Source organism: Xenopus tropicalis, chromosome 4, assembly GCF_000004195.4.
Source record: "Xenopus tropicalis strain Nigerian chromosome 4, UCB_Xtro_10.0, whole genome shotgun sequence".
NCBI classification, from domain to species: domain Eukaryota; kingdom Metazoa; phylum Chordata; class Amphibia; order Anura; family Pipidae; genus Xenopus; species Xenopus tropicalis.
This window is the reverse complement of record NC_030680.2, coordinates 109,489,401-109,509,026: the sequence shown is the minus strand read 5'-3', so window position 1 is coordinate 109,509,026 and position 19,626 is coordinate 109,489,401. Positions and strand designations below refer to the sequence as shown.

At 35.5% G+C, this 19,626-nt stretch overlaps 1 protein-coding gene across 7 annotated transcripts in view; it reads left to right on the top strand.

Annotated features, from left to right (window-relative positions):
• col5a3 (collagen, type V, alpha 3) overlaps nucleotides 1-19,626 on the top strand; it is a 123,037-nt gene that overhangs the window by 41,257 nt on the left and 62,154 nt on the right. For 5 of the 7 annotated variants that reach the window (XM_031901022.1, XM_031901023.1, XM_004913713.3 and 2 more), the window contains 14 exons: nucleotides 5,149-5,448; nucleotides 6,443-6,505; nucleotides 8,366-8,407; nucleotides 8,776-8,838; nucleotides 10,094-10,168; nucleotides 11,521-11,604; nucleotides 12,272-12,328; nucleotides 14,965-15,018; nucleotides 15,494-15,547; nucleotides 16,062-16,115; nucleotides 16,295-16,348; nucleotides 16,957-17,010; nucleotides 18,034-18,078; nucleotides 18,380-18,433. In XM_031901022.1, the coding sequence (XP_031756882.1) occupies nucleotides 5,149-5,448; nucleotides 6,443-6,505; nucleotides 8,366-8,407; nucleotides 8,776-8,838; nucleotides 10,094-10,168; nucleotides 11,521-11,604; nucleotides 12,272-12,328; nucleotides 14,965-15,018; nucleotides 15,494-15,547; nucleotides 16,062-16,115; nucleotides 16,295-16,348; nucleotides 16,957-17,010; nucleotides 18,034-18,078; nucleotides 18,380-18,433 (1,053 nt within the window). The remainder of the gene's footprint in view (nucleotides 1-5,148; nucleotides 5,449-6,442; nucleotides 6,506-8,365; nucleotides 8,408-8,775; nucleotides 8,839-10,093; nucleotides 10,169-11,520; nucleotides 11,605-12,271; nucleotides 12,329-14,964; nucleotides 15,019-15,493; nucleotides 15,548-16,061; nucleotides 16,116-16,294; nucleotides 16,349-16,956; nucleotides 17,011-18,033; nucleotides 18,079-18,379; nucleotides 18,434-19,626) is intronic. The other 2 variants (XM_031901025.1, XM_031901026.1) reach the window with 1 other exon arrangement.

Genomic DNA, 19,626 nt, shown 5'->3' with positions numbered 1-19,626 from the left:
AAATGCAGTTATGGTCCCCACCATTCTCAGTTGCACTTAAAACCACTTTTATTTAAGGTACTTGAGTCAAAATAAGCTCCTTATAGTTGCGCTCAGTGCCTCTCAGTCCTTCATGCCTTCAGTTGCAAATCATGTTTGCCCTGGTGCTACCTTGTGACCAGGCAGTGGCTCCAGGGTTCCTTTTGCACTGATCATCAATAGCCGCAGCACACTTGTTGACCTCACTTGAATGTCAGACACCAAAAATGAAACCAGGAGGACTGTGATGCAAGTACATTTGATTTGCAACAAAAGGCATGTACAATGGCTGTAATTTTGTTGAATCAGACACGTTTGCTGTATTCTTAGTGCAACTGTGACAAGAGTATTATCCCTTGAGACCACAATGATGCTGGAATTCTGTAAAAAATTTTGCATTGTGGGAAAAAACATGGCGGTTGTACTTAAAATTGCACTTTGTTCACTGCACTTGCAGACTTATATGAGCCTTCGTATCTTCTATATCCCTAAATGTTAGTTCAAATCTCCAACCCCCATGATTTCAGAAAATAGGCATTTTGTAATGTAAACTGAAACTAAGCCAAAGTATGGTTTCCAGCTCCAAACTTCACAATATATTTATAAAGGAATTATAATATTAGAGTTGAAGATTTACTAATGGATAAATACTTGTTGAAGCAACTAGCACCCTTGTGCACCTTTCTGCCACATGCAGTAGGTACTGTAGCTCATTAAGTCTAACTTTCCATGGTAGGGCTAGTTCTTATACACATCATTTATTAAGATCTCAGAGAGAGACTTGTAGATCTCGATTTTTGATAAAGTCTTCCTTCAAAGACTGGAAGCATTCTTAGTGAGTTGCATATCATAGCTTTATCATCTAATTAAACGCCTCCATCCCAGAGTGATAGAGTGATAGGAGCCACTTTTAAATGATTTTCTTACAACATCAATGCTCTTACATACATCTTGTATAAAAAATACATAAGCTCATGCACTGTAAATTGCAAGAGGTTACAGTTCATGGATGTATGCATAGTGGCTTAGTTATTGCTACAGCTTTTGCATCCAGGTGTGAGGGCTTCCAAGGGGGGGTGAGAGTTTTTGTCTTAATAACCACATGGAATTCCTGCCCTCTTTTGGAAACTCATGGCATCTGTAGATCTAGTCGCATTTACTGAATTTACTGATCTCTTTAGCTATCTATGATATTTAAAATCAGGTTGAAGAAGTTAACCATTTTTTTAATGTATTTCTGTTGCTCACAATTTTATATTTGATTTGCAAGGTGAGTTTTGGATTAGAGAACTGATGCTAAAATACATGTTTTGGTACAGTGTGCATGTGTTTTAGACTTAAAGGAACAGTAACACCAAAAAATAAAAGAGCTTTAAAGTAATAAAAATATAATGCACTGTTGCCCTGCACTGGTAAAATTGGTGTGTTTGCTACAGTAACCCTACTATAATTTATATAATAAGCTGCTGTGTATCCATGGGGGCAGCCATTCAAGCTGGAAAAAAGGAGAAAAGGCACCGGTTACATAGCAGATAACAAATAAGTTCTGTGGAATACAATAGTGTTTTATCTGTTATCTGCTATGTGCCTGTGCCTTTTCTCCTTTGAATGGCTGCCTCCATGGCTCCATAGCAGCTTATTGATATAAATTATAGTAGACTTTCTGAAGTAAACACACAACTTTTACCAGTGCGGGGCAGCAGCACATTATATTTTAGTTACTTTTATACACTTTCATTTTTTGGTGTTACTGTTCCTTTAATGTACAAAGGATCATACTTATATACCTACATATTTAGGTAGCCTGTAATAAGCCAGAAGTTAGGCCAGAAGTTCTATTTTTGATGACCTATTTCTGTGACAGTGTGTTGGGATACTTAGTCCAAAATTAAACAGACAGTGTCATACAAAATGCAGACAGCTGTCTCAATAGAGTGTTGTTGAGATAACAGCTATAATGAAATAGAAAGACTTTTTGGAGTGACAACATAATCTCATTAACAACAAACGTTTCTGTTCATCTGGTGTAGCCTTGCTTTGAACCAGGTATCACCAAACTTTTTTACTTGTGACCCAAACTCAAATGTAAAGAGTGAGCTATTTGGTAGCAACGTGTGGGTTGCTTGCCTGCAAGAGTCTGCTTAGAGTAAAATGGCTTCTTCATGTTTCTTGCCTTCAAGTCAGAAATTTAAAAATGGGCAGTGATCCCTAGCCAGTGGCTCATGAGCAACATGTTGCTCACCAACCCCTTGGCTGTTGCTCTAAGTGCTCTCAAAGCAGGTGTTTATTTTTGAATTCCTGGCATGGAGGCAAGTTTTAGTTGCATAAAATCCATGTGTACTGCCAAACAGAGCCTCCTGTAGGCTGCCAGACCACATAGGGGCTACAATTAACCAATCACAGCCCATATTTGGCACACCATGAACTTTTTTAAGTTTGTGTTGCTCCTCAGCTCTTTTTACAATTGAATGTGGCTCATGAGTATAAAAGGTTGGGGATCCCTGACTTCGAGAAACTTCAAAGGGCGTGGTGAGAAACATGTTGCTCACCTGCCGCTGGTTAGGGATCTAAAGGGACCATAATATAATAAAATAAACATTCACAACATTCTAAGTGGGCATGCTTTTTATTGTTTTTGGGAGTTATATAATAAAATGCACTACGTTTGTACAGGAGCAGTAACCCATAGCAACCAATTAGCAGTTAGCATTTACTGTTCCCCTGTTTAAAAGCAAACATTTTATTGGTTGCTGCTCCTGGGCAAACTTAGCACCTTTTATTACATATGGGGGTTTGTGTTTTAAGCAGCTATTTTTACTACTTTTTAAAGAGTAAGTGAAGACATTGGAAACTGCATTTGGGATAACAACTCTGAGGTCCTAATTTATAAGGGTGAAGACACATGGAGCTACCAGTAGCAGCTACTTGTCGTGATTACTAAATTAAACAAAGCTGATCATTTATTGATAACTGTTTCTACATGTGTTTTACTTGAAGCAATTTTCAGTATTCTCTATGGCAAGGTATTTACTAGTGTTTAGTAGCCATGAAAAAGTAGCTGCTACTAGTAGCTCAGTGTGTCTTCACCCTAAAGGCTATCACCACTGCTCAAAAATGTTACCAAGCCTTCCACATTTAACAATGGATGATTGTGCACAACTATCGCATTAGACCACCCAAAGCTGCCAAACTCATTCTAAGGGTGAAGATACACAGAGCTACTAGTAGCAGCTACTTTTTGATGGCTTCTAAATGCCAGAAAATCCTCTGCCATAGAGAATACTTAGAATAGCCTCAAATGATCAGCATTGTCTATTTTAGTAGCCACGTCAAGTAGCTGCTACTAGTAGCACTGTGTGTCTTCACCCTAACAAATTGGTGCAGTTATCATATTTGAAAAATGTTTCTGACAGTGAGGAACGTGGCCAGTTAAAGACCAGCCAGGTGGCAACCCTAGCTTGGAGATAAAGCAGATTGGCTGATACTGACCTAACAGACTGAATAGTGGTACAGGTATGGGGCCTGTTATCCAGAATGCTCAGGACCTGGGGTTTTCCGGATACAGGATCTTTCTGTAATTTGGATCTCCATAACTTGTCTGCTAAAAATCATTTAAATATTAAATAAACCCAATAGGATTTTTTTTCCTCCAATAAAGATTAATTATACCTTTGTGAGGGTTAATTACAAGGTGCTGTTTTGTTATTACAGAGAAAAAGAAAATAATTTTTAAAAATTAGAATTATTTGCTTATAATGGAGTCTATGGCAGATGGCCTTTCCATAATTTGGAACTTTCTGGATAACGGGTTTCCAGATAAGGGATCCCATACCTGTATATCTGTGGTTATCTCAGGTGGTAGTTTGAGCAGTGAGCAGTAACTACTGATGCCAAGCAAAGATTAAACGTTGCCTGATGTATGGTTGCTCTAACATTTAAGTAGGAGTAGGTGGAGTCTTGAAATGACTGTGGATATTATTATGTTCAGCAATGGATTCCACCTGTGTTATATACAGTATGCTTTGTCTACCCCTGTTACAGAAGGAACAGGAAAAGCAACTCATGGTCTATACTATCATGATCATACTGTGCAATGTGTGTTTTAGCATCAGAAATAAATGTATCTATTCCAAAGTAAATCATCCTGTAAAATTGCTTAAGCTTGAGAATTTAATAGTTTTCATTGTTTCCACAAAACAGATTATTGTTATAAAGTGCATTCTCTCCAAAACTGATCACCCATTATTTTTTATTTAGTATAATCTGCAAGGTTCGTTGCAATCTTTCCTTAAAAACGATTGTTACTTTTTTCTTCACTATAGATATTGCCTGTTTAACATATTATAGTTTTGCGGTTGGCATAGTTGACAGTTGATACACACTTATAGGCCAGGGTGATCACGTTTTATCACTGTTATTAAGGGAAAAGTGAATGCACATTTAAACAATACATCTATATTTCACTGAAAACTGGAGCAAAATAAAACACTGATTGCTTTAATTGCTTTTAGTTGATTAGAAATGTTTTCTAAACCTCATTTTGGCTGGAGAGTCTTGCAAATCAATGGAACCCAGCTTTAAGGATGTTTAGACATTGCTTTAAAAGCAGCAGTACTGGCTTCGTCTTAGGAAAGTGTAAACATTGTGTAAAGAAACCCCGTGAGATTAGTAGCTGCTACTTGTAGCAGTATCCCACTAGGATATAGATTATTAATTGTCCCAAACAAAATAATTGAAAATATATATGCAGTATTTATAGCCAACTACAGGTTGCAACTGCTAATCTCCCAGTGTGGCATAAGCCCTAAACTAAACCTGTCCCCCAATTGGCTTCATTATAGGCAAAATGAAAATGACAAAATACTGAGTACATTGTATGAGTAAGCAATTTTTTCACCCCAAAAAGTGCATTTTTGTTTTCCAGTACTGCTTCTTTGCAAGTCCCACTATATATATTTATATAATTGAGTAAGCTGGCTTGCCTTGCCTTCCTAAAATGAAAAGACAATGAGCTGTCACTACAACATATTATCAATGTCTTAAAAATGCTTTGTGGCTTAAATGCATCTAACTTGCTTTCACTAACCTTAACCTGTGTATTCCCCCTACTTCTCATGTCCACGTGGAAAGCAAAAACCAGAGGAGGAGTCTTTGGTGGAGGAATCCATTGTGGAGGAATCCATTGTGGAGGACCCATTTGTGGAGGAGTACGTAACAGGAGAGGACTATGAATCAGAGAAAAAGCTGGTTGAGGAAACAGAGTATGGGGTAAAAACTGTTAGCCCCACAGAGTCTGAGCCAGTAGTAGGAGAAGGTTTAGGAGAATATGATATTTATGACTATAAGGAGTATGAAGAGAAGCTCCCCAACCCTACCACACAAGAGGTCGGCCCTGGTGTGCCTGCTGAAACTGATATCTCTGAAACCAGTGTAAGTTTGCATCATGAAACCTCTGTGGTTCTGATTGGCTTTTGTAGCACCTAGTTCTCATTGGTTTGAATAACGAAAAAGTTAATAAATATAGATAAATATTTCTTATCTAGCTTTCATATCGTAAATAAGAAGGGCATCTACAGTTACCGAAGGTTTTCATTTGAATTCATATCTATTGCATATAACTATGATTGCATAGTCCTTAATTAAAATTAATTTTAACACTATACTTTGAAATTAGCAATGAAGTGACCGTCTCTTAAAGAGAAAAAAACATTTGAGGGTATGTTATGTCAGCACCATAACTGACAGTCTGGGGGTAGATAATTGTTACATTTTAACCACAAATGCTGGGTGACAGTTCAATAATAATCTATAGATAAATCGGTTGCAAGGTAATTTGTAGCGATTAGCTGCTTGTGTATTATGGAATATATGTGCCGAGGAGCACTTTGCCTTTCCTCGATATATTGAGTACACATTGTTAGGCATTAGCATTCTATGTTTATTTGCTAACTGCAAACAATATTACAGCCAGTCTCATAGTGTGCATCTGGTGTTTATATTATTTATGCACATGGGGTAAAGATCATATTTACTTGGTGTATGACTATTTATACAAAGTATATTAGCCATACATTATTTATTATTAGTATTGTTAGTGTAATTAGAGATAAACATAATAATATATATATAAAACTGTAATTGCTTACTTCAGATCTATAATTACTTGCAAACAATCTATCATTTTCTACAGCCTCATCTAATGAAATAATTGCTGTTTGTATCCTGGTAGATAGACATTGCAGCCAATCATTTCTAACCAGTAATTATTTAAAATAAAGAGTAAGTTAAAATATTATAAACCAACTGCACCTCACCTATCTATGGATTTCAGTCTTTGCGAGTCTCATTGAATTATTCATTAGAAACAGAGGGTTCATTATTGCAAGTAGTCTTGTGTTATAACAACTGGCATATGATTTTGCAGGTGACCAATTATGGTGGGTATGGCGAGAAAGGCCAGAAAGGAGAGCCAGCAGTTATTGAGCCGGTAAGTGATAATAAGAGGTGTTTTGCAGATTGGAAACCCAAACCCTAAGAATCATTGTTCATTTTTTAGTTGGCCTGCAATTGGGTTGAATTATTTACTTTTTTAAGCAATCAGTATCAGTATATTTTTTGACCAATTCCTAAATACATAATTTACTAGGAGTATTTTCCTTTCTACATCCTGGTGAAGCCCAAGTCTCTCAAATTGTTATATTTATAATGAAATATTATTATTGGCCATCATCCTTAATACTAATAGTTTGACAGTATATGTAGTGTTGGATAAACAACCTTTTATCACAACAAGTTGTAAACAATACCCAAACAACTGAATAGCTTACTAAATGGCACCAGTGCAAGTTTTATTTATATTTTCTAACCTGTAGTAGACTCTACTAAGTAAAACATTGGTAACAGCACTGGTGCAATTTAGTAATGGAGCTCCTATATTTTCTAGTGAATGATGATGTTTAATTTTTATTTTGTGCCTTTAGCAGTATTGTTTGACTCTAAGATAAATTAACAGGACCTCATTTGAAGATAACAATATGAAGCCCTCCTAGGGAATGAATCAAGCATAACAATACTGCTTTCAGTGTTTAAATATTGGCAGAATTCCCACTTTAGTTCTTGATTATAGTCTTCTGTTTCCACAACAAATGGGTTTTTTGGTATTGACAGCTACATGCACTTCATCTTAACTGATTGCATGTAGGAAGTCACAAATCTGCTGAACTTTGCATTTAGTGTATCTTTTAGCTTTTCTGCTGTTTACAGTTGTGGTTGCTGCAGGGATATAATCAGTACAGCTGCTTTTTGCATGAAGAACCAGATTTCCATAAGTAATTAAAATGGAAATTAACATATCACTCCTGTTGTTAGAGCCCACTTGCTTCAAAAGTTTATTTGCTTCCTTTTGTAAGTAAAATGATAATGGCATTTCCTATTACAGAAAAAGTATTTTTTGATGCTTAGTGCATTGTTATTTTTTTCAGAGAGCAAGCTTTTATATATTATATACATTTTTTTTTATATATTAAACATTCAGCCATTATTAAGGGCAGGATTTATCAACCTTCAAATTTTTTTCATGATTCAAGTTTTTTTTACTCTAGAATTCTAGTTATGGTTCAAAAACTCAAATGTCTGTTATTTATTAAGTGCAAAAACTCGAATGTAAAAATTTGCCCGATAAAGGCTTGCGAGTTCATGTAGAAGGCAATGGAAGTTGTCCTAACGGGGTCCTCCAAGTGAGTTATGCCTCTCCTCCTTGTTAAGAACCCTATGGACTACCTTAAATTATTTTATTATATTGTAGATTTGAGAACTGTTACAATATACTGTTGAACAGACTGAAATTAGGGTAAAAAGCTGTTTTTCTTATTTTCTTATATATAGTGTTGAGTATTGAGCTGCACTAATTTGGATAAAATACCTAGCGTATATGAGCAAGGTGGCATGGGGGTAGGGATAGCATTTCTCATATCCTGGCCAGTCATACATAAAACATAATTCACTTGATGAAAGTATGCATATAATTTTTAGAAACCTGTATTTGGCACAGCTTTTATTTGTTGTTTAAGGCATTAGAAGAGGTTTCCTTCTATTGTGTCAAGTTTAAGAGTTTAAACACTTAAAACCACGGGAAAAAGATATTAAAGTAGGAATACACACCAGTGCACACATAACCTAGTTTTTATATTCATTAATTCAGTGCTCTCCTTATTAGAAAAAAAATTAGAATGGTGTAAAAAATGAAAAAATTGATTAGAATCACAATTTGCATTATTGCGTTAACTCTGTATATGTTAATGTCCTTTGGGAAATTCCTCTGTTAATTTAATATGGTTTTGTTTTTTAGGGAATGCTGATTGAAGGCCCCCCTGGTTTGGAGGGACCTGCTGTAAGTGTTTAATTACCTTTTTGTTTTTCACATTCCTCTGATTCAAATCCTAATGCTTCTACAGTTAATGTTGATGTATATTGTTAAACATTGTAGTAGTTAGGAGAAGACCTGTCATACATTTTTACCCTTGTGATGATAACAATTTAGGTTCAGTGGACAAAATATACTTGTGTTCATCATGAGTTCAATGAATAGTGTCTGTGTTGGACATCCTACAAAAAATATCTATAGTTTTTATATATATTTATAGCTTTTACAGGCAGTTTCCGTTTACAAGGATAACATCTTCTTCGCTATTGTAGGGGAGAGAATGGGCTGGTAATGAAATTGACAGTTAAGCTAACTTTCATTTTCTTTCTCTTTAGGGTCTTTCTGGTCCACCTGGTTTGCAAGGACCCCCTGGTATTGCTGGAGATCCTGGTGAGAGAGTGAGTACATTACATGCTGAGCAGATATATACTTTATAGAGTAATGTTACGTTACATTTTTTCAGCTTTCTGTTTTATGAATTAAAGTTCTTTTTACTTGCTTTTCCATCTCTTTTTTTAATTTTTTCACATTTTGGGCCAGATTCAATTCAATGAGAAAAATTATTTTAAGATTTTTTCATGTGAAAACTCCATTGAAGTCTATGGGGAAATATGAAATTGAATTAGGAGAAAACTATTTCTATTGAAATTTAATCTGGCCCTCTGTTTATTGTATTCCTTGCCCTTATTTTTTGTTGCTGTTTATTATGTAAGAGATAATGTCACACATTACATTTTGTTGCTTTCTTGGGCAGTCACCAGGCCTCAATGTGTAAAGTGTGAAAAAGTTGTTTGCACTATGCACCCTGCCTTATACTTAGCACCTACAGAAATGCAAACCTACAAAAATGCAAATTCAAAAGCAACAAAAAAGATGTTTTTTTAAACAGGTGACCAATAAGTGCTATCTGTTGTGGGTGACCTGCAGTATCTTTGCACCTTTTATTACATAACCCCACAAAGCATCATCATAGATCACTTTCCTTTATTAGAAATATGCATCATGGTGCATTTAGTGTCTAAAAGCAGGGAAGGATGAATTTTGGGTGATACATGGGGGCACATTCATGAAAACGCGAGTTTGAATCCCGATTGGGACAAATTCGGATTGGATACTGTAATTTCTGATGATCGCAAATATCACGAATATGCTTATGAAAAAATCGTATTAGTCACAATATCGTATTGGCGATCCAAAAGTCACAAAATTTTCGTACCGAACAATTGTAAACAGTGGGAAAACCTTAACGATTTTTTTGCGCAAAAGTATGAAAAAGTCGCGCAAGCGTCAAAAAGGTCCCGCAAGTGGCGAAAAAGTTGGCGAAAATGCGCTCGGAGAGTTCGATTGAACACTCGGAGCATTCATGGATTAGTAAATCTGCCCCTAGGTGTCACAGGGCAGGCTATAAGGACAGGGCCCTGATGCGGCTTGTCTCCTGTACATAAAAAGTGCAAACAAGTGTGCATTGTGCCCTTTGTGGACCCTTTAAACACTTCCTTTCTAATAGTAAATCACATATTCTGTGCATCATAGTGATTAGAATCTCCAGAAATTCATTTTCACTGGCACAATTACCCTAGGAAAGTCTTGATTTAGCCTAAGCTTATACTCACACCTATTGCCTTTTAAAATTGTTTTGCTTATTTTTTTCAGGGTCCACCTGGTCGCGCAGGGTTACCGGGTGCTGATGGGTTACCAGGGCCTCCAGGCACCATGCTGATGTTACCGGTAAATTAAATAATATCTGTAAAATATATTTTGTTATAGGTTATATTTTTAACAGGCCTGCATTCTGTTTTCATGGTAAACTTTCATTACAACAGCATCATAAATCAATGGCTAATTTGCACCATGTTTGCACCATGTTTGTGCCAACAGAGGGCAGGAGGATGATTTATTTCTATATGTCTTCCTCTGTTACATCCTCACTGCAATTTACTTTTATAAATCTGTCTGTCTGGTTTCTCTCAAGGAGTGCTACTGAAGGAATACAACAAGTGGGAATTACAATGAATTATTGTAATTTATTGTTTTATATGCTTTACATGTTATCATATCTATTTTCCAAATAATTTTTAGCCCCCAAAAGCCATTAGATGTTGAATTAGGAAAGAAATAGTAAAACCACAATTTAAGCTAAAGGAAAATGTGAAAAAAATGAAAACCTTTAGTCTATTTGGGAATTGTGCTAGCTAGTTGTAAGAAAGTTCCTCCCTGCCAAGGGGCAAGTCATACATAATCAAATTCTGTTTGAATAGCTATCTTGTATTTTGTGATCTATTGTATAAAGTTTATACCTCACAACATATAATTACAAGCTATAGTTTTAGGGCCTACTGATTTGGGAAAGAGGCTCACAGCTCCAAGCCTTGCTCTTTACGCTGCTCTCTTCCCATGCTGATGAGGCTGGCTTGAAACCCACAAATGTTCATTACGAACAAGAGACTGATATCGGATAGACAGTCACTGAGTTCTTTTTGGTATTTTCCCAAGTGATTTTAAGTTCATCCTTTTTGTACTTTAATAATCCTTCTGACTGCATAGTATGTACAGATCCGGGGACAAAAACTATTTATTTGCTTAAGATGCCTAAATGCTCAATTAATACACACCTAGATGTGCAGTCACTCTTTAGCGCAGGTGTTAAAATATATGGTCATTCATGGTTTGGCCTGCTTTGTAAGGTCATAAGGAAGTCCTATGAATTATATATTAAAAATATTTAAACATTATATTAAATTACTTGATAATTACATTTGCATACACATCTTAAACCTTCACAAGCCTTTTAGTAGCTTCCTAACATTACAACATTTTTGCACCAGTGCTTTTGCTCACCAACCAATCAGATCTTTGCATTCATGGTAGTTGACTGATTAAAACAAATTGCTAATTGTTAACTCTTGGCAACTACACTAGTGCAATTTGACAGTTTTGTTTGTAAAGAAGCACAAAGGACCAGTTTCTATGTCATACCTAATAGATAGATTAATGATGCAGGATTAATGTGAAGGACAAAAAAAGGGAGCCATAGGGATCAAAAAACGTTTACTAATCTTATATCTTTGCCTTTTTTGTAGTTCCGATATGGTGGTGATGGAGAAAAAGGACCAACAATCTCAGCCCAAGAAGCACAGGCTCAGGCCATTCTTCAACAAGCTCGGGTAGGTGACAGTTAGAAGATGTACATCCAAGACCTTGAAATACAAAAATCATAAGGAAAACATGGATGCCATTCCTACTATGACATCAACATAATTTTTGTTTTGTTTATACATTTGTTTTATATGTTTTTCTCAGATGTTGAAATAGCTCGCTTTGTATTTGTTAATGTTTATTTATGTCTTTATATTTATATAATCCATTTTTTAAAATGGATAGTTCCATGAATTCCACAAAACATATCTGAGCCAAGCACAACAGAGAGGTTGGCAGTTCCTCTGAACTGTATGGTACTGTACCTAATTAGGTTGCTTCAATATTTTGCTGATTAAAAATTATCAAATTAAAATAGCATCCCAGAACACCAGGCTGAGAAAATAATGTTTAAATGTGTAAAGGGTCACCTCTTTTACTTAGAGGTGGCATTGCAATATATTCACTGGAGACTGTTGCATACATCCCAATACTTGAAAATTACAAACTGCAAAATTTTAGGTCAGATTTGCCTACCCACATACAAGTAATGCCCATTCATGCCCCTTGTCCCCCCAAAAAACCTGCCCACTTCTCTTGTGACCATAAGTACAATTGCTGTTGGTGCTAATCAGGTGAGACATCATGTCTTATTGTATTCATCTGAGCATTAACTATCATTTCTTTCTCATTCAGATTGCCATGCGTGGACCACCAGGCCCAATGGGACTTACTGGAAGATCTGGCCCTGTGGTACGTAGCAGATATCACTATTTTATCACAATTGTCAATTGATAATTTATATTCAGAATATTAACCAATGTTTAACCGAAATGCAAAATAAATTTCCACTTAATTTAACATTTCCTTTAAGTATAATCAGTAAGAATATAGAAATTTGCATTTGTGTGGTTTAGCAATAACTAGAAGTTATAGCATAATTCATATAAACCGTTTCGTTGAATGTAGCTGTTTCTAGTGTGTTCGGTTTCAGTTTTAAAGAAGAGATCATTAAATAAAACAAAAATAGGGAAATGTGCTATAAAATCTTATAAAGTGTAATATAAACTCGTTCTATATTCATGAAGTTAAGGTCACCCAAATAATATTGTGATTTAATTTCTGAAGCAGGGATAAAAGCTTTAGAATGCTAAGTACACCTATTAATACTGATGCCCAAACATCCCTATAAAAGCAATAAGAATATTCCTCTTACTGATATCAAGTTAGAAAGGGTTAATACCTCTTCTATAAAATGCAGGCTGCAAAAACACATTTGATCAGCTCAAATTTAATGTGTAGAAAATCATTTCATGATCCATTAAAGAGGACACGTGTGGACAGCTTAGCTTTTTGCTACTTTATGATTGGGCATTCTCTGTAATTAAGTATACGAGACACAGACTATTAAAGCAGGAATCTGAGCAGTAATAAAACACTCTCATTAGGTTTGCAATGGAAACAAGTGCTATTATAAAACAGAGCTGAAATTGTATTTATAAACAGGAGTACGTGCAGCATATTTACGTAGGATTGTTTAATAAAGATGAGGATGAACGATCCAGCAGAAGCCATTATTTAGGGGAAATATAAATGTTTTGTAGGCATGCTTTCAGAACATTGCTGCAGTAAATGATGTGTCTTGTGTGCTCCCGTTGATGGAAAGGGCCTTGTCACCAAGGATTATGATTGTACTGCTTGATAGAATTACTTAAAGATCAGATGCTGCTTATGAAGAGATTATAACATTCTATATAGACTTGTCATATGCACTGTCACTGATGTACACATGATTGCATCAATGTCATATATCTTTAGCCACAGCCAAAAAGGCAGAAATGAGAGAACTTTTATGGCATTACATAAAGGTGCTGAAATTAAATTACTTAACAGTTGTGCAGTTAGGTTTGCTTAAGCATATTTAACCATTATTGTTATTCAGAGAGTTCTCATCAGAATCAGATAAGAAAAACATAGCAATTGGGATTCCTCAGCATACTGACAGGGAAAAAATAACAACAGGTTTGTCTTCTAGTTCAGACTAGGGATTAAAAACTGTTGCATTGTATTGTTTTCATGTTGGTTAGATTTACATTCATAGTGATAAGACTCATCTGTGAGTAGGCCATAGGGAAATGAAGGACTGTGTCAACACAAATGTCTAACTTATGTTCTGGTTCTTACGATTTAGAGGTTGGGCAGTAGACTGACCAGCAGGGGGAGCTCCTATTGCTTCACTAGTTGCATACAATTCTACATTGTTTTAAAGGAAAACTATACCTTAGAATGAATACTTGTAGAATAGATAGTATATATCATATTAAGTGGCCTATTAAAAAATCTCAACAAACTGGAATATATATATCATTAAATATTGCCCATTTATATCTTTTCCTTTGAGCCACCATTTTGTAATGATCTGTGTTCTCCCTCAGAGATCACATGACCAGAAATAATGAAGCTGTAACAGGAAGTAGAGTAAAAGTTAAAACTTTATCTATTTATTGGCTGATGTGAGCTAACATGTACATGTGCCCTTGGCTTGTTTGTGTGCACCCTGAATCACATGATTCCAGGGGGCGGCACTTAGTACTTAAAAGGGCAATTTGGTATTTAGGATTACCCAATGGCACATATGACTTTAAAAATATATTTTATGAAAATGGTTTATTTAGCTGAAACAGGGCTTTACAAATAAGCAGCTTTACACAATATATCTTTATGGAGACTCACATTGTTTGGGGGTATAGTTTTCCTTTAACGTTGAAACCAATGTAGAGCAAGGAACTAAAAAAATACTTTTTTCAGTTGCAATTAAATTTGCAAATACATTTTAAACACCAAAAACTTAATTCCAGTGTATTGGAAGGTTTCATTATAAAGAAACCATTTTTGACTGGCCAACCCCTTTAAAGTTATACTTTGTAATATTACTGCAGTATTTTCACTTTGCTGCCTGTTATTAGGGATACATCAGATCAGAAACATTTTGTGAGTTGTTTTGCACTGTCACCACAAGGAGGCTGTATAAGTCCAGCAACTTCATCAAATATTGCATTAGTAACACAAACGCAGATTATATAAAATTTCAAGGCTTTAGCACAGATTTGATTTCTGTTTTAGCACTGGAAATAAGAAACTGAATCCCTGAGCAACTAAAGTGTCAACATTATTACAGATTTAACTAAGTTTGAATAGATAATAATGTGATAATTTATTAAACTTGGTTTGGGCACATTAAATATTCTCCTTGCCTCTGCAGAGACTTGTTTTGGGACTGCTATTCTGGCATACACCTAATATTATTTCACTGTAAATTCTATGATTTTTACCATTCCCTCCCAGAAATAGTTCTCGCCACAGGTTATTAATGGTTCTGTTCTGTGCAGGGAGCACCTGGAGCTGCAGGAATTAAGGGAGACCCAGGAGACCCAGGCCCTCAGGTAAAGCAATTTTACATTTATGTTTGTATTCGTTTTTCCATCCCAGATGTGCTTCTTTTTCTTTTCTTCATTTCTATACCTCCCCGAGGTCTTCTTTAAGATGTGGTTAGTGTTCTTGCCTGCAGCAAATCTAGGAATACAAAGTACAATAAATGTATTTAAAGCTCTCTGAGAGTTTTCTCTCCTGGGTGATTCTATGTATTTGTGTTACTGTATTTAGATTGCTTCTCATAACTCTATCAGAATGAGGCCTGGCCAGTACTACCGTGCAGGAATCTCTTCCACTGATGTTTCCAAAGAGCAACATATCAAGAAGTTTAGCCATGGCCTAAATACTGTGCATTTACATATTAATGTGAATAAACATATTATTTAAGCATATTTGGTGCTGGAGGATGTAGCAATGAATTCATTGAGTCAACTTGTAGTTTTGGAAAGGAGATAGTCTCATACAGTTACTTCTTGTATTCTGCAGGGTCCTAGAGGAATTCAGGGAACACTTGGATCCATGGGAAAATCTGGAAAAAGGGTAGGTTCTGTGAGCTCTGATGACTTTGCATATGATGTGGGAAATAAAAACACAGAGAGAACTTGTCTGACTTCTGCTACTCTATATTACATGATGAGATGACCATGATTCTGATAAAAGTGGTTTTGGCCTACCTTACTACTTCTGTTGGCCATTTAAGCTGTTAATCATATTACCCATGGGGAGGTTATTGTGTTACTGGGGGTTCATCAGTGAAACATGCAAAAAATGAAATAACCCATAGCAACAACGTCCTTTTGGATATTTCCACACAGTTCTCACTTGAGAGTTAAAGAGCTTGACAATACAATAACCTTTGGTGGCTTACACTTAATTATCCACTTATTTATTAAAAGCACACCTGATAACTACTTATTGAATCTACCCATTTCCTTTAGAATGCGGCTGAAGTCACAACACTGATTTCTTTATACCACAGAACTATTAACTTTTACAAAGATGAATATATTTAAACCATATCATTTCTGTCTATGATACCATGTTTTTATTTTAGGGACGCTCTGGAGCTGATGGAGCCCGTGGAATGCCAGGAGAGCCTGGGTCCAAGGTATACTCTCATAATATTTATCTTTCTTCATAGAGTACTGTAAGAATAATACTTTTAATATATGTACAATAACAGTAGCAGTATTTTAACCTATTCAGATATCAGAGATTCAGTATCAAGGCTAAAAGTTGAACAGAAAGGCCTTTTTATTGCTGACCTCTCACCTTCCTATTTTGCAGGGTGACAGAGGTTTCGATGGTCTTCCAGGTCTCCCCGGGGAGAAGGGACACAGGGTGAGTCAGTTCTTTGGGGGTGAAAGAGAACATTTTGTAGCTGTTACTTTGCGCTAGAATTAATTACATATTACCAATTTTTTTATCTGGTGTTTTTATATCTTGCCACCAGAGGATGCTCTGAACGATATAGCTATACTGAAGACAATTCAAGCAACTCTTCGAAATAATTCTGCTGGAACAGTTGCTGCTGTATTCAGTATAAGATATGTTCACAATACAATGACATGATTTCCACATAACAATATGGAAATCATGTTGATTTATTTTATTATGGACATATATTATAACCTTTTACTCAAACTTTGTAAATACAATTTACTAAATGTGTCTCATTTAATTTTTCAAAATAATAAATAATCATCTGGTTTTTTTTTTTATTCTCATACTCATAGACATAGGAGGGCAGTTGGATGTCGAAATATCCATTGTCACTTGACAAATGAACACTTTTTTCACACTGTACTTGTTTCATAGTTCACACAAGACTTCAAAATGACAAATAATATCTAATATTCTATGCTTTTTATTTGCCTATATCCCCATATGATGGATTTGTTCTTACCTCCCATAAACAGTTGTCAAGTATTGTATGTGTCTTTTTTCAGGGTGACAAAGGTCCTCATGGGCCACCAGGGCCTCCTGGTGAAGATGGAGAGAGGGTAAGAATGCTTATTTACAATCTTAATATTTTTGAGGGACTGACTTTTTATGGAACCTTCCTCATTGATTGTATCTCACAGTTTTCTGTTTTCCATAACCTCTTCCTGTCAGTCTATTACATTTTCTTAGTTTCATATATGTCACATGTAAGGTGGGTGCACCTAGTTCTGTACCAGATGGGTCACAGGCCGGGGTGATACAGGTGGGCAAGTATAAATACATATTGCAGCCATGTGCTGCTGTATGTTTGGCACAGATGTAGATAGACTCCCAGAAGATTGGCTTGTCACATAAGTAGTAGACAGCTGACCCTCAGATCCGTGTGTGCAGGTAGACACTGACTGTGTGCCAAGAGCACATCATATGTATCATTAGATTCTATACCCAAAACTCTCTAGACATATTCGGTTCATGTTAAAGACTTTGTTGATCTATATAGTAAAATGCTAATATTCAACAGATTATAGTAACAGTTTAGATAATCATTAATGGCAAGAACATTAGTTCATATAGATGCATATATATCCTATAGTCTATAGTGTTGAAATTATACAGGCTAGAGTTATAATTGTTTCTGCTGATTCTTCTGTCTTTGGGTGCAATTTAAAGTACATAAATGCCCATAATAATATGTTTTTACTGATACTGTAGCTTTTTCAGTCAGTTCTTGCCTTCCCATTTGCAGTCTATAGTAGACATATCTTCATAAATTCCTACAGAATTCAGTAATCAAAGATGATTCAAACATGATCTATATATTGATCTACATAGAATAATTACATGTAGAGGTACTTGCGGATATTGATTATATATTTGTAAAGTACATCTACAGCTAAAAAGTTCACAGAGAGTTTAGCACTGAAGCGTTTTCTGCTAATGTATCAACTAAATAAATGTATTAATTATAGAGTTCTAGGTTTATAATTTTCAGTTGGTTCAGCTCGTCCATGTTAAGGACCTGAAAAATATTTCTCATGGGTCCTAGTAAAACCGAAGAAACAGCTTCTTTTTTATTTTAACAGGGAGAAGATGGAGAAGTTGGACCAAGAGGGCTTCCCGGTGAACCTGTAAGTAATTCATGAATCTGCTGTATGCAGCACTTTTCTTATTTTCTTGGGTGGTGGCTACTAGATGTTTTTCCACAACCTCAGTAACCCTGTCGCTGAACTGCAATATGCAACATTTGCTGTCAGTTGCATTCAGAAGTAATTAGGAAATCATGATTGCATGCAAAGCAGTCCTACCTGCTATACTGTATTTCATAATATTTGGTCATTGTTAAACTACAGTGACTGATGTTAATCTGCCTATAGCAACAATGAATGTAGATAATGAAACTACTTAATAATCTTTGATTATTATTTTTAGGGTGAAAGAGGACTATTAGGACCAAGGGGACCACCAGGACCTTCAGGACAGCCTGTGAGTATAGTATTTCTTTTTTTGTTTTAATAATTTGTAGAAAAGGAAAACTGGCATCTTTCCATGCTCATCAGTCAGCCTCAATATCTGATTGTAAAGTTCAAACATTAGTAATGTGAACTAAAATCTTTATTCTAATGCATGCAGTAGAACTTCTCACCACCCTACTAGGGCAGTTGTGTGGATTCTGTAGAATCCCCAGCATTTCAGCCACTTACCCCTTCTAAATCTGCAGGATTTAAATTCAGCCAATCCAAATCCTGACCCTAATATTTATGACTTTAAAGTAGACAGCTGAACATTCTAATTTTTTTCCATGTTTTGAAATTTTTTAAGTTGACTATATAGATTTTGGTTCAGGTTTGGTTTGATATCCAGCCAAATCCTTTTGTTTGAAATCAGTGTGAGGGGATTTCTTTTGGTACCCAGTCTAGAAACAGGGCAAATAATGCCTCAAATTAGTGAAGCCCCAAATTAACTGTAAGAAGCCTCCCTCCAAGGGGTCAAAGGAAGGAAGGAAGCCCTAGTGATCATCTTTCTCTTACTCAAGCACAGATTTCTTAATTAAAACAAGAAAAATGTTGAATATGAATATAGAGTTACATTAAAATACAAATGAACAGTTGTAATTACCACTGCTGTATTTAACTCCACGTAAAATTCAAATTACAACTAAGAATTAATAAAAAACAGATATCTTTTCTGCTAAAGGCTAGGAAACACTGAAGCAGAAAAGTTGCTTTTATATAAAATCAGCTAAACTGTAGTGGATGGTCAATAAATCTGTTTCACAATCTTTTGTGCAGTTGGTTTTAGGATGGGACCCCTTATTAGAGAGCTCTAATTTACAGGAAGGCCATTTCCCATAGACTCATTGTCATTTTTAAAAATTATTTCCTTTTTCTTTGTTATACTTAAACAGTATCTTATATTAATCTTAACTAAGCTTCATGAATACATATTGGTGGCAACAAAATCCTATTGCATTTATATAAAGTTTAAATTATATTTATGAAATTTTAGGTAAGGTATGGTGAAAACCACAGGTCCCAAGCATTTTGTATAGTAGATCCTGTACCAGTATATTTAAATAATTATTTGTGAGTTCCTCAACATAACTTTTTGGTAGTTGCAACAAACACAAAGATGCTGTGAGTCACTTTTACATTTCACCTGTCTGATTGGCTCATTCC